Source organism: Fopius arisanus, unplaced genomic scaffold (genome assembly GCF_000806365.1).
Source record: "Fopius arisanus strain USDA-PBARC FA_bdor unplaced genomic scaffold, ASM80636v1 scaffold00059, whole genome shotgun sequence".
NCBI classification, from domain to species: Eukaryota; Metazoa; Arthropoda; class Insecta; order Hymenoptera; family Braconidae; genus Fopius; species Fopius arisanus.
Window position 1 is genome coordinate 823,849 of NW_011887798.1, and position 13,739 is coordinate 837,587.

A 13,739-nucleotide genomic window follows, 5' to 3' on the forward strand; every position below is an offset into this window, starting at 1 on the left:
GGGTGAACACCCGGCGACGCGTGTCCTGAAGTCAGACGAGAGTCTCACAATGTCTCATTGTCCCCTCGGCTTTCCATTCTAACTGAAAAGAGTATTCTCTAATATTCTCAAACAGTAGAGACTCGAGGTAAAAAACAAATTCACTGGCGTATGCCGCGCAGAAAAATTTCAATTTCGTAAAAATCCAACAGATTATTTTAAAAATCTTCTAAAATTTCCTTATCTTCTAAAAAATACTTCTCGCCTGAGCCCTGAGCTCTGAGCCCTGAATTCTATTCTAAAAATGTCAGCCATCAAAATTTTTTAAGTGATTTTGACAACTGGGGATTAGTGCCTTCGGATTAGTCCCATTTATCGTTGAATATCTCCTAAACGAAGAGAGATAACGAAATGTTTATTAACATCTTTTTTGTAGCCCGAACATCGCTCTACAAAAAAGCTCCCCATCAAAATTTCTCTATCTCCCTTCATTTCTGAAATATCCATATTCTTAAACTTGACGTTTAAAATTAGTGATGATGACGTCAACGACGCGCCATCGGTTTACAAAAAAAAACGAAACGACAATTGCCCTGAAAAATTTATTCAGTTGATTAAACAATATCGAGTTCCCAAACAACAAATTCCAGATCAGAATTTTGTCATCGCGAATGAAAAAAAAAAAATCCAAAGAAAAATTCAATGGCGCGCATTTAAAATCTGTTATTAAATCCAGTAATCCTCCATTTTGTTCAGCCAGGTTATTTAACCCGTAAATATTCCCTCGTGTTACAATATAATTCGAGTTGATGTTGCACCCGAGATAAGACGAGTTAATGGGACGAGATGATCAACCGATTGTTGGGGGAGTTAAAAATTTATTCAAACGTGCAGTTTCGTTTTTTTTTATCCTTTTTTTTATTGATGAATCGAGTATGACTGTGGGATGTAACACGTAATGGATGTACAAGTTATGCTACACTGGGCTGGGGACGTGAACTGACTTTATTTATAGTTAATGCTGGGATTATGGGTACATAACATTACGACAACGCACAATAAATGCGTGTGCGTTTGTCATTTTCAAAAATTCCCGGCATTATGAAATTTATCGGAATCATATTGACGCCCACTTTTCCCCTCATTAATCGATTATACGGGTGCGGGGGGAGGGGGGGGGGTCATGAGGGGAATCTGCTGATTCAATTAAGCATTAGTCAGACGAAATTCTCATCATCTCATGTGCAGATAGAAAAACAAACAATTGGAAATAATAATTTGAAATAATTCTAATTGATAATAATAGTAATGTAATTTATTGTTATTATTATAATGATTTATTCATTTTATAATCCGTATTAGGCCATTTGTTTATTTAAAAAAATAGCCATAATTGGTTTTTTTTAAATTTGATTAAATTCGATTGATAAATATAATAATTTTTTTTTTATTTTTGAGAAATAATTATTTTATTGATATGGGATATTTATAGCTTAGGCATGAGCCGAAAAAAATTGATAAAAAACGTTACATGTTTTTTTTTTAAAGGGATAGTCAATCGGGAAAAATTGTTGATTCAATTATTATTGAAGTTTTTTGTCGTTTGATTATAAAAATGGAAAATTAACGTTTTGCAGAACTGGTAATTTTCATTGGAGTCGTTGATTTGTTAATTTGAATTTGAATAAATGATAGATATAAAAAATTATTGATCACAGACTGGCGTATTGAACGCGATGGCATTAGTCACGACGAATTAACAATTTATCAGTAATAACCATCGATATCGCGCTCTAATTACGTGACATACGGCTACTCATGATCCGATGTAGTTGGTCTCAAAGTCCTCAACCCAATAAATAACGATTCATTTATTTATTCATGTATGAATGTCGGGAAAATGTGGGGAGTATTAAAATTCTCTTGACAATATTTATTTTTTAATCGTTGAATTTATGATAAATGAGCGGCTGATTATTCTGCCTTTCTCGTATCGAGGGATTTGTGAAAACGCCGGTGAAAGCTTGCCTTTTATGTCAAAGAGAGGAATAAATTGCGTTCTCCATGTGAGACGAGCCCCTCGGGAACTCGTGTTTCAAACCCACGTCTTTGCGACATTTTGCTAAAGTGCTTTTAAATGTTTAAGTCTTCAAACTCACCGGTAATATCTCATTTTTTCGCTTCAACAAATTTTCATCGGTCCTCTCGACTTTATAAAAAATCTACTCGACAACCGAACCGTTAATACAAAACGAAAAAAAAAAATCCATCATCAAATGACAGTTAATTAAAAAATTTATTGAATAATCAGCTGATTGTTTCCATTGAATTTATTTATTCTGGAAATTCAGGGAGAAATTTGTGATTTTTTGGAGATAATTTTGGGAGACAATTTTTGGAGACAATTGATTATTTATTTATTTGATGGATTTATTATTTCAATTGATTCCTCTCGGTTTCAGTTGTCATGGTGTCACGGGGTGATACAAATGTGTTAAGAATTTTATTTGAAGGCGTATCAGGGCGACTCTGAGTCATTTCTTATTTTAGATCCGTGAATTAAGGGCCACCAGTGGCGCAGAAATTCTCTCCCTCATTTAAACATGACAATTAAACTGCATGATGCATTCTGAAACTAAAACTCTCACTAAATATTTTTCATCTCAAAAAAGAGACTCCCCCATTGAATGATGAATTATCACAATTATTTAATAATAAATTTGAGAGGTCGTATGTAGATTTATTTATTTATAAAGGGCCTGGAGGGCTCTGGGATCTTGGGCCTAGGGCGTTCTCGAAATTCGATTTATATTTTTCATCTTTTCACCCTCTGTCCCTTAACCGAGGGGTGCCATAACAAATTGACGAGGAATTCATGCGAAATTCACAAGTATTTTCTCTTTTGACGAGACTTTTTCAATTCATCCCCAAGTTTTCTCTCCCTTGTTGACAAAACTACTGCCACGTGCCCCTTGTGGACAAATCCACTCGTGTTTTTTTTCGGATTTCTCGGGGACAATGGGAATTAAATAAAAATAAAGGAACTATAAAGTCAGTGTTTAGTGTTGATTACCCCTTTTCTGGGTTCAGTCCATCATAATTCTATTATTGATTAATTAATGCGTGCAATAATTAATTTATTAGTCTGAATTCCTTGAATTTCTGGCAATTGATTTCTTTTAGTGACAAGTTTTTAAGCGATATCTCGGAATCGAGAGGCGATACCGATATTTTGGTCGATACCTTTTTTGTTGCTCTCATCTTTTTCTATGGAAAAGGTTATCATAAAAAAATCGATATGCCCCTTCGATTTCGAGATATGGAGGAAAAATCGGTCTTGAAAAAAATGAACTTATTTTATTGTTCATCAATTAGCAACAAAATTATTGTTAGTCACTCGATTAATGAAAAATAATCAAAGTAAAATAATGACTGGACTATTTTTATGTCTTCACTCTCGGATTTTCTGTCTCGGTTTAATGGTCCTGGGTTTCTTCTTGTGGTTGTTTTAGCACTTATGGGTTTCTTTACCCCAAGCCATGAGGCAATGTGGACTCACAAGAGTCGATTCAGGGAACCAAATGTCTCTCTCAAAACCGGATACGATGGGAAACAAATTTCAAACATTCACTTTAAATTCCCGCGGCATTTGTTGAAATTCATTCGATATTTTTCATTTTAATTAACAATTGGCGTCACGCCCGTACGTCTCGACCCACATCCGTCGATAAATCGACCGTTGGCGACGGATCGTAGACCTCAATATTCCGTTACACAACCTCTCCATTTTATGTACTTCATTTTTTAATACATAAATGGTTTATTTAACGTCGGTGGATATCCAGAAATAGAAATTCTTTAAAATATCGCGGCCGTTGGCCAGAGCCATGTGTTTAAACCGAGAATAACAACCACTGGTACAAAACTACATTACATGGTGCATTTGAAAAATAATTTACGAGTAATGAGGGCTCAATTACGATGTACAGTTTAAAAAATTGAGGCGATGGAGTTTCTATTGACGGAATTGCCACTAGGAATTCCGTGAATTTCGTTTTAGGAGAGGTTTTGTTGCCGATTTTTTTCGGGGTAATTGATGGAATTTATTCTACAGCACTCGAGAATTTTATCAGCTCCTTGAGTTTTTAGTTTATTACATGAAGAATTTCCATTGGCGCGTGCTCCGTTGGTTATGAAAAACGGATATTGTGGATTTAACACGTGTTTCTCATCCCCAATGGCAGCGTCTGGATCGGGTTTCCGGTGGTTTCACTTTAAATGTTTGAGATCGCGATGAAAAGGTTGTTTATACAGAAGTCCTTCTGCCTCGAAATTTTAGAATTGCGGAATTCCCTCTGGTTGACAGCTGCCAGTTATAAATAGATCTCAAGAATAGAAGGGAATTGTTAAGAAATTAATTGAATTATCATTTATCGATTATCCAAGAAGAATTTTTCCATTGTTATGTCATTTCACCTGAGAGAATTCCCTGGAATTTCCGGGGAATTTTGACATCAAAAATTGAATTAGTGAAATAAAATTGACGGGAATTGATTCCAATTGAAGGATGAGATATTCTTCAATTATTATTCCAATTTTTCTATTGCAAATTAAATTGATTAAATAAAATTGATTGAAATTAATTGCAATTTCCACAATGAATTGATCAACTCAAGGAAAAAAATTCTACGATCAATATTTCATCCCAGCTGAGAGAAGTCCCTGGAATTCCCGGGGAATTTTGCCATCGAAAATTGAATTAATGAAATAGAATTAATGGGAATTAATTCCAATTTGTTGAATTAAATTATCAATTGTTATTCGAATTTTCCCATCGAAAATTGAATAAATGAAATAAAATTGATTGAAATTAATTTCAATTTCCACAATGAATTGATCAATTCGGGGAAAACAATTCTCCGGTCAATATTTCATTGCTGAGAGAAGTTATCCGACACCCTGAGAGAATTCCCTGAAATTCCAGAGAAATTTCCAAATACAAAAACGCATTTTGAGGGTCTAAAAATTGAAATTAATACGAAAATAAATGGTTATCACATTGAAATTGATATGAATTAAATCCAGATCCCCGAAATATTATCCCATCAATCTCACGACCATCATCTCCCCTCAACCACATGCCAAGATGGTCTCAGTATCCGGTACATGTGTGTGTAATTCCCCTTTGAAAATTCACCCCCGCACTCGACATCTGTTTCCCCCAATTCCCAACAGAAAAATTTATGAAGAATTATTTTCCCGAGTAACGAGACGGCTGCAATGCAACCATTATTATATCGAGAATTATCCTGTTCCCCTTCCTAACTAATTCAAATCCTATCCAACAACTCCTCTGACATCACAAAAATGGGAAACACTAAAAATTTCACTCTTCTATGTAAAAAAGGACGGCGGTGCTTGATATATATAGGAAAAGCGAAATAAAAAAATTGTTAGAAGCCGGATAGGTCAGTTGGGAGAACACCCGATTAATAATCGGAAGGTTCCGTGTTCAAATCGCGGTCTGGATTTTTTTTCAATAATTTTTTTTTGAAAAAATTATATTGAGAATTATTCTATTTTCCTTCCTGCCTAATCTCAATCCTATTTTTTCTAATAATATTTTTTTGTACAAAGTATATCGAGAATTATCCTGTTTCCTTCCTACCTAATTCCAATCCTATTTTTTTTTTGTAATTTTTTTTTGTAAAAATTATATCGAGAATTATTCTGTTCCCCTTCCTGCCTAATCCCAATCCTATCCGACGATTTCTCTGACGTAAGGAAAATGTGGAATGTAATATATATAAGAAAAGTGAAATATATAAATGGATAGAAGTCGGATAGGTCAGTTGGAAGACCACCCGATTCATAATCGGAAGGTTCCGGGTTCGAAACCCGGTCTGGATTTTTTTTCAATAATTTTTTTTCAATAATTTTTTTTGTAAAAATTACATCGAGAATTATCCTGTTTCCCCTTCCTACCTAATCCCAATCCCGTCCAACGACTCCTCTGAAGTGAAACCATTTTTTTTCCATTTTTTTTTCATTTTTCCAGTAATAATAATCCCCAGGGGTGTAGAGACAATTATTACTCCGCCTCTCGCAAAAGTGCCACTCCCTTCGGGCGGAGAGGACGTCGAGGGTGTCGGATAACTTGAAGAGCTTCATACCTCTCTCGGTTTACGAGGGTTGAAAAATAAAAATGGGGAAAATGTGTGCGAACGGGAGACAAAGGGATTCGATTTTACCCCAGGGGGTGGAACGAAGAGGGGGGGAATTTCGACCATCTGCTGGTGATTTTCACGGTCAATTGAGTCATCCAGGGTGGCATGACCTCGGTCAATTGGTCCAGCACGTGGTGATTCCCCGATTGAATTGATCCAAATTGCCTAGAGCAATTATCAATTCCGGTTGAATAAACAATGTTGTTTAATTTTTTGTCTACAGATATTGCGATGGACTGGTCTGATCATGCACTCTGGTGGTCTGAGCGTAATTCATGGCTGACTCGTACCCGAAGTACTCTAGATCAGTATGGAGTTGCTGCTGATGCTTTGTTGCACTTCACACCGATGCACAAAACCCTGAGAGTTCAGCTGCCGGATATGCGGTGTCTTGACTGTCGCGTTGATTTTTCAGTGAAAACATTCAATGCTGTTATCAATCTGTGCAAGGAGCTTGGTAATTATTTTAAATAAAATATACAGTCAGTAATTATGATCACGCGAAGGTCTTGTGGGTGACGTTGCAATTGGGTTAACGAGGGATAACAATCGAGTCATTGTTTTGATGACAGATGTTAATTACTCACGGGAGAGAATAAATAATAATCACCAGGGAATTGTCCCCAATTCTCCAGAATAATTTCATTGAATTCAACATAATTTTTGGAGATTAAATTTTTTTTTTTATTTGATTTTGATTTGGAATTTTGAATTGATTGAAGGGATCAGACATCCTGAGGAGCTGTCGTTCTGCAAACCTCTGGAGCTGAGTGATCTCAAGTGCAATTTGAAGGATCGAGTTGCCAAGAAGAAGATTGAGAATCAGAAAAATGGCCACTGGACTGTTCCAGCGGATACCAATACGTTCATTCCGGTTTCCCAGAGTCCCAAGGGCTCCACTGGAAGTCTCGACCAGAGCAGTCCCTTCATGTGTGCACCAGTGACACCCAACAACAGAAATCACAGCACTCCGATAAGTTCTCCAGTGACAGTAAGTGTTTTCTGAAGATATTCCAGTGATTCGCTATTTATTTAGTTCTATTAAAAAAAATCCCACTGGAATTCCCTCTGGTGTGGAATGGTAATTACATTAAAGAGTTATTAAATTAATTGTTTAAACAAATTATTAACAGCACACAGGGACATGGAAACGCAACAACAATTCATCGGGTTTTGGTAGTACTGGCTCATTCAACGCAAACAACAGTACAATGTCACTGGAGGCATTGAACGGTGGATTGTCTGAGTCGTTGGCTCAGAGTCCCGCCTCGGTGTCACCGGACATTCGATCAAAATTAATCCGCCCAAAGAGCCTCATTGAGCGTGCCAGGATGAATGTCGCTTGGCTAGACTCATCCCTCTCCATCATGGAGCAGGGCATTCGTGAATTCGACACACTACGGCTCAAGTTCAAGTTCTACTCGTTCTACGATCTTAATCCTAAAACCGATTCTGTGAGGATAAACATGATTTATGAGCAGGCCAAGTGGCAGCTCCTCGCCGAGGAAATCGACTGCACCGAGGAGGAGATGCTAATGTTCGCTGCACTTCAGGTATTTTTATCCTTTTTTAATCCATAATAATTTAAAAATTACTACTAAATTATCTACAATAATTTATCCTCTTTGATTTTATTAATCGAAATTCGATTTGAAATTTATCTGGATTTTATTAATCGCAGAATAATTAATAATAATTTCACTGAGGGGTGAGATTTTGTATTGTTTGAGTGAAAAAAATTATTCTGGGATTTATAAAATGTTGAGAATAAAGGAATCGGTCTGGTAGATTAGCGTGGGCGAGTCTGAATCCCCGATAGTCGAATCGATAACTCGAAAACGGTTAATTCTCCTCGTGAAAATAATCAGCGTACCATACCAAAATTGGTATGGCAAATGCCACCTTCACGTCTCCCACGTGCCAGTCGTCTCGACCCACGTCGATGACCCGTGTTTTCGTTACACACCTACGTCCATCTGGGGGATCGATAAAACCGTCTCGATACGTTGAAACAATGTGAAATGGAGCGGATAAAACATCCCTAGACCTAAAAGCGCCGTCTCCTTGACTGTGAAAAAATTTTTATAATTTCAGGTTCAGGTGAATCTGCAGGCAAGTGTACCCCAGCCGAGTTACGAGACAAATGGCACGTCATCACCAGCGGAGGACGATATCGACGCAGCTCTCACGGATCTCCAGGTGACTCTGGAGGGTAGCAGCATCTCCAACGGTTCGTGCAACATCATGGAGGTGCCTGAGCTCTGTGATTACCTGCGATTCTTCAAGCCTAAGAGATTTACACTGAAGGCGTACAAGAGGTATTGGTTTACCTGTCGTGATTTGCAGTTGAGATTGTACAAGAGCAGGGAGGAGAGCAACAGCTCGGAGCTACCGGCACACGTCATTAATTTGAGAGGATGCGAGGTGACACCTGATGTCAACCTGGCGCAGGGAAGGTATGGGATCAGGCTGGAGGTACCAAGTGCTGATGGCATGACGGAGATGTGGATCAGATGTGAAACTGTGAGTTTTTGTTTTAATTTTATTTTTTTTGTTTTGTTTTATCTCTGGCTTTTATTTCCGTTTATTTATATTTTTATTATATAATTGGTCATTTATTAATGGGTTTCAGGAACAACAGTACGCAAAATGGATGGCAGCCTGTCGTCTGGCAGCCAAAGGCCGCTCCTTGGCTGATTCCTCGTACGAGAGTGAAGTCAACAGCATCACAGCTTTCCTCCAGCTCCAGCGACCAGCTCCAGCACCAGCCATAAGTCCCAACTCTTTGGACATCATCCCCGAGGACTACGTGGCTCCCAGATTCGCCAAGAAACTCAAGGGTAAAATTGTCCAGAGAATTCTCGAGGCTCATGCCAATGTCAAGGATCTTCCTCTCGTCGAGGCGAAATTAAATTACATCAAGGCCTGGCAGTCACTGCCTGAATACGGTATCTCATTGTTTATTGTCAGATTCTCACCCAAAGCTAAGGATGAACTCCTGGGAATTGCCAACAACAGATTGATGAGGATGGATCTGCACAGTGGTGATCATCTCAAGACGTGGAGATACAACACGATGAAGGCGTGGAATGTCAACTGGGAGGTGAAGCACATGATGGTGCAGTTCGAGGAGGAGAACATCATCTTCGAGACGCAATCCGCTGACTGCAAGGTCGTTCACGAGTTCATTGGCGGGTACATCTTTCTCTCGATGAGGTCTAAGGAGGCTAATCAGACTCTCAATGAGGAGATGTTCCACAAACTCACTGGGGGATGGGTTTAACTCCGTCGCGTGTGAGGATTTTTTTTTTTTCTTCGTTTTTGTACATAAAAATCGAACCTCGTGGATCTTATAAATATTTATCCACGGATTATTTATGTAAAGTGCCTAATACTTGAGTCGATGGTACCCTAGTGCCTGCAATTTATTATACTAGATGATTTTATTGGGTTTATTAATCGAGAAATTATCTCTTGGGATAATTTCATTTTAATACTTTACTGAGAATTTATTCTTCTTTTTTTTTTTAGATATTTTAACTCAATGAATTCATATAAAGTCTCGAGTTTTGCTTTGTCCTGTTGGAATTACTGCTGCAGGATCTGATGAGATATTTTTTATCTCAAGAGGTGCTACCTGCAGCAGTTAGCCAATATTTTATCCACATAAAATGTAAATTATTGTTTAATGTAGAATCAATTTTAGAATTGCACTATCACCTGTTATTCATTATTCATCGGTTTTATGCTTATACTTATTTGTATGTACATTTAACCAAAAATTATACATGAAAATTATAGTTTTGTATATTAAATAGATAATAGATGTATAATAAATATAATTAATATTAAATGACTTGCATTTTTATTACTCCCAGAACCTTTTAGTTGTATAAATAAATTATTAAATAACTTGGTATTTATTTAAACAAATGCTGATGGAGGATTTTAACATCAAAATGGCAGAGAAAATAGCTGACGAAATGGTGGAAGACATCGTGCCACCTCCTGTACCTGTGCTCCTGATCCATGATCTCGATTTTCTGAAATTTTTGAATATGCTAAGTCTGAAAACATCGTGCCACTTCTTCGGGTATTCTGTGCTCCTGATACAAAACTCGAATTTCACGGCAAAATTTTAGTTTTCTGGAGAGATGTCGTGCCACCTCTTCGGCTATTCTATACTCCTGATAGAAATCGCGGATTTTTGAGTCAAATTTTAACGAAAATATCCCCTATCTTTACTGGATTTGTATCAGGAGCACATGAGTAGCGAAGAGGTAGTCGTCAAAAATTCAAATTTTAGCAAAATTTTCTATTTTTCTCAATTTGTATCAGGAGCACATGAATAGCGAGGAAGTGGCACGAGATTCAAAAATCGTAATTTTACCAATATTTTTAAATTTTTGCCAATTTTTAACAGGATAACAGGAGCATCGAGGAGTTATTCTATTTATTAAATAACTTAATGGATAATTAAATAAACAAATATGTAATTTTCATGGATTTTTTATTTAATTTTGGTACATACAATGGGATATGATAATTTATTTAACATTCAGACATTGCTTTCTCTTTTCTGTGAGCCCTCGCTGTGTCCCACGTCCCTGGAAGACCTGGAATGATTCTCCTGGAGTTTCTCGCCATTCTTGAAGAGCCTCATCCCCATGACCTGCGACTGTCCAGTGTGAATTCCCTTGGCTCCACTCCCGGATTTATCCCTCTTCCCTCTCACCCACTCGTGCGATAAAACTTTATCCAGGGTGAACCTCTGGGTGATATCCGGCTCCAGGATGTGACGTACAACACTTTTAGCTGTTTGTGAGACAGTTTCTTGGGTCCTGGATCCAAACACCCAGTTCCTGGACATCTGGTCGCGCAGTAACTTCGTCAGGTTGTCGTCGTTGAAGGGCATCGTCCCGTTGAGCATTATGTAGAGGATTATCCCGAGGGACCAGACGTCTGCGAGCTTCGGGTTGTAGGGGGTTCCGGAGACGACTTCTGGTGCTGCATAAGCTGCTGAACCGCAGTACGTGTGGCTCAGGATCCTTCGGTTATCGGAGTCCACGCAGAACCTGGCGAATCCAAAGTCCGCGAGTTTCACGTGGAACTTCCTGGAGAGGAGAATATTCTCACACTTCAGGTCACGATGTGCGATGTTCTTGGAGTGGAGGTAGTGCAGGCCCGAGGCCATCTGTCGAAACCACGCCTGGGACTGGGGCTCGGGGACTTGTTTGTGACGGAGAACGTAGTCCAGGAGGTCACCGTTGTCTGCACACCGCATGAAGATGAAGACACGAGGGCCTCGTTGCAGGATGCTGTGGACCTGGGGATTCGAGTTGAGTTCGTGTCGAGTTGTTTCACTCACCGAGAAAAATAAATAAATTAGTACATTGAAATGTTTAAAATTACTTGTATGATGTGAGGATTTTCTATTTTTGTCAGAATCTCCAGTTCCCGGGGGAAAAATTTCTCCAGGAAATCACTCGGCGCTTTTTCACGGTCGAATATTTTACACGCCAAGCGCATTTTCTTTGTACCACTACCCGCAACATATTCGGCGAGGTGTACCGTTGCGTACGATCCCTAAATATTTTTTTATCAATTTTAATAATTATGAGAAATTGTGTGTAAAAATCTGGAATTTCCTGCCAGAGAAAATGAAAGATAGAAAAAAATATTTATATTGATTATTTTTTAATGAGTGATTAAGGGGAAATTTAATTAACCTGTCCAATCTTCTTGCCAATGAGATAGCCTCGCTCCTCAAGAGCGCTTATCTCCGAGTTTCTTGGGCTCAGGGAGCTCAGTCTCGCGGCCATACCAAAATCTCCTCATTGATTCATCTGATTATTTTCACTCCAATTTTCAAACACAATTTAATCAACTGGAATTTTGAATTAATACTTAATTAATAATTAATTATTAAAATCCGGGGTGTCATGCGTCAGTCATAACTTTTTAAAAAGCGTAAAACAATCGAAAGCTGAAACTCATTTCGAACTATCTAATCTACATTTTCCCCCTATCAATTACCTAAATTAAAATAAAAGTCTAATTTCCGAGTTTTAATCGACAAAAATTAATTTTCAAATTGATAATTTGAGACTTGAATTGATTATTTAATTATTTGATTTAATTAATTTAATTAATTTGATTAATTTAATTAATTAAATTAATTATTTAAGTAATTATTCGTAACTGGTGTTGCTCGATGTAAAAAAATCAGAGCTAATAAATGAACTATTGAAATGTGGGTTTATAGATTTTTTATTATTAAACCGATTTATACAGGGATATTATTACGCAGCAGGATCATCGCCCTTGGTGGTACGAGTGTAGATGAGCTGGGCATGATGCTGAACTACCTGCTTGATCAATCCCTTCTGTTGGAGTTCAATGAGAGCTCGCCTAGCTAGTGAACCTCGAATTTTCAGCCTCTCACTCACTATCGAGGGGGTAATGAGTTTGTACTGAGGTACTTCTTTAAGAAGTTTGTCGTACGTGCCCTTATCAAAGAGCACCTGATTGTTCAACTTGTCACGGACTTTTCCCTTCGACCACTTCTGCAATTGTTTAATAAAAAAAAATATTGACAACTCCTACCGTACTCTAATCTCTAGTTCGCCCCCAATTTTTATCTAATTAACTTCGTCAGTCTCATTAAATCAGATTTTTGCTTCCACAGAGTGTCAAGCAAAGGGTGTGTACATCATTCGAAGTCAATTATGATATTTTAAAAAAATTGATGCTCCAAAAGTTCAGGAGAATCTCGTATTAATTAATGGGAGAGAACTTGTGAGAGATTTTATTTGATTTTTTATACTGTCATGCAATAAATTTAGTAAAAACGTACCTTCTTCTTGGCTTTACCTCCAGATCCTCCCTCCTTCTTCTTCTGGGTTTTCTGGGGCTGCTTGGAAGACCCCTTCGTGTCCTTCTTGGGCGGCTGAAAAAGCAATTCACAAATTAGAAATGAGAGGTTAGATTGCCATCCACGAGTAAACACTCCCCAGAACCTCAAAAACCCCAAAATAAAAGAAAAAAAAACACAAAGATAACCTAGAGAATAATTCCACCCTCCACTGTACAATCTAATTAATTAATTAATCAACTCCCGAACAATGGAAAAAGCCATGTGGTCACATGTCGACAACTCCAAAAATCGTTCAAAACCCAAAATTCACTGGTCACAATCACAAATAACTCAAAGCAATCCGAAATTCCCGGGAATTCTCTCGGTTTATTATCCACAAAAAGCCAATAAAAAGCCTTTAATTAATAAAATATTACTTGAAACACTCGCCTCGTACTTACCATGATGGCTGACGACTCGGAAAGAGCACAATTGACACCGGAAGCTCTCGATCCACCATTTTGTCACTGCGTGAGTCAACACCATCACTATCACCATCACAACACCATGTCACTTCACTGATTTGAAATAACTCCGAATAAATGAATTGAACACTAAAATGATCCCGTATTAAAAATTAAAAAATCAATTTACTGGTCCTCAATTCTTTTTCGTTC

General features: G+C 37.7%; 3 protein-coding genes across 3 annotated transcripts in view; 1 reads left to right on the forward strand and 2 right to left on the reverse strand.

Moving 5' to 3' along the window:
* Positions 1-9,820, forward strand: part of LOC105268661 (unc-112-related protein) — a 24,531-nt gene extending 14,711 nt beyond the window's left edge. The window contains exons 3-7 of the mRNA XM_011308415.1: positions 6,430-6,663; positions 6,929-7,197; positions 7,340-7,759; positions 8,301-8,729; positions 8,839-9,820. Coding sequence (XP_011306717.1) covers positions 6,430-6,663; positions 6,929-7,197; positions 7,340-7,759; positions 8,301-8,729; positions 8,839-9,489 — 2,003 coding nt within the window. The 3' untranslated portion in view covers positions 9,490-9,820. The remainder of the gene's footprint in view (positions 1-6,429; positions 6,664-6,928; positions 7,198-7,339; positions 7,760-8,300; positions 8,730-8,838) is intronic.
* An 891-nt stretch (positions 9,821-10,711) lies between these two features.
* On the reverse strand, positions 10,712-12,263 carry Tssk (Testis-specific serine/threonine kinase). The gene is made up of 3 exons (XM_011308416.1): positions 11,936-12,263; positions 11,619-11,792; positions 10,712-11,532 (listed from the first exon to the last, which is right to left on the reverse strand). Exons 1-3 carry the CDS (start codon positions 12,026-12,028, stop codon positions 10,765-10,767), a joined length of 1,035 nt encoding a protein of 344 aa, XP_011306718.1. The 5' UTR covers positions 12,029-12,263; the 3' UTR covers positions 10,712-10,764.
* Positions 12,264-12,458: 195 nt separating this feature from the next.
* On the reverse strand, positions 12,459-13,603 carry RpS25 (ribosomal protein S25). Its single transcript, XM_011308417.1, has 3 exons — positions 13,524-13,603; positions 13,063-13,155; positions 12,459-12,772 (listed from the first exon to the last, which is right to left on the reverse strand). Exons 1-3 carry the CDS (start codon positions 13,524-13,526, stop codon positions 12,509-12,511), a joined length of 360 nt encoding a protein of 119 aa, XP_011306719.1. The 5' UTR covers positions 13,527-13,603; the 3' UTR covers positions 12,459-12,508.
* Positions 13,604-13,739: the final 136 nt, after the last annotated feature.

What these genes read in the sequence shown, in the direction of transcription:
- Tssk (XM_011308416.1), bottom strand. Translation starts at nt 12,028, where the DNA reads ATGGCCGCGAGACTGAGCTCCCTGAGCCCAAGAAACTCGGAGATAAGC. An exon ending in TTGGCAAGAAGATTGGACAG is followed by an intron (nt 11,793 to 11,935) that starts GTTAATTAAATT and finishes AAAAATATTTAG; the next exon opens with GGATCGTACGCAACGGTACA. An exon ending in AAAATCCTCACATCATACAA is followed by an intron (nt 11,533 to 11,618) that starts GTAATTTTAAAC and finishes TCGAATCCCCAG; the next exon opens with GTCCACAGCATCCTGCAACG.
- RpS25 (XM_011308417.1), bottom strand. An exon ending in GAGGTAAAGCCAAGAAGAAG is followed by an intron (nt 12,773 to 13,062) that starts GTACGTTTTTAC and finishes AAACAATTGCAG; the next exon opens with AAGTGGTCGAAGGGAAAAGT.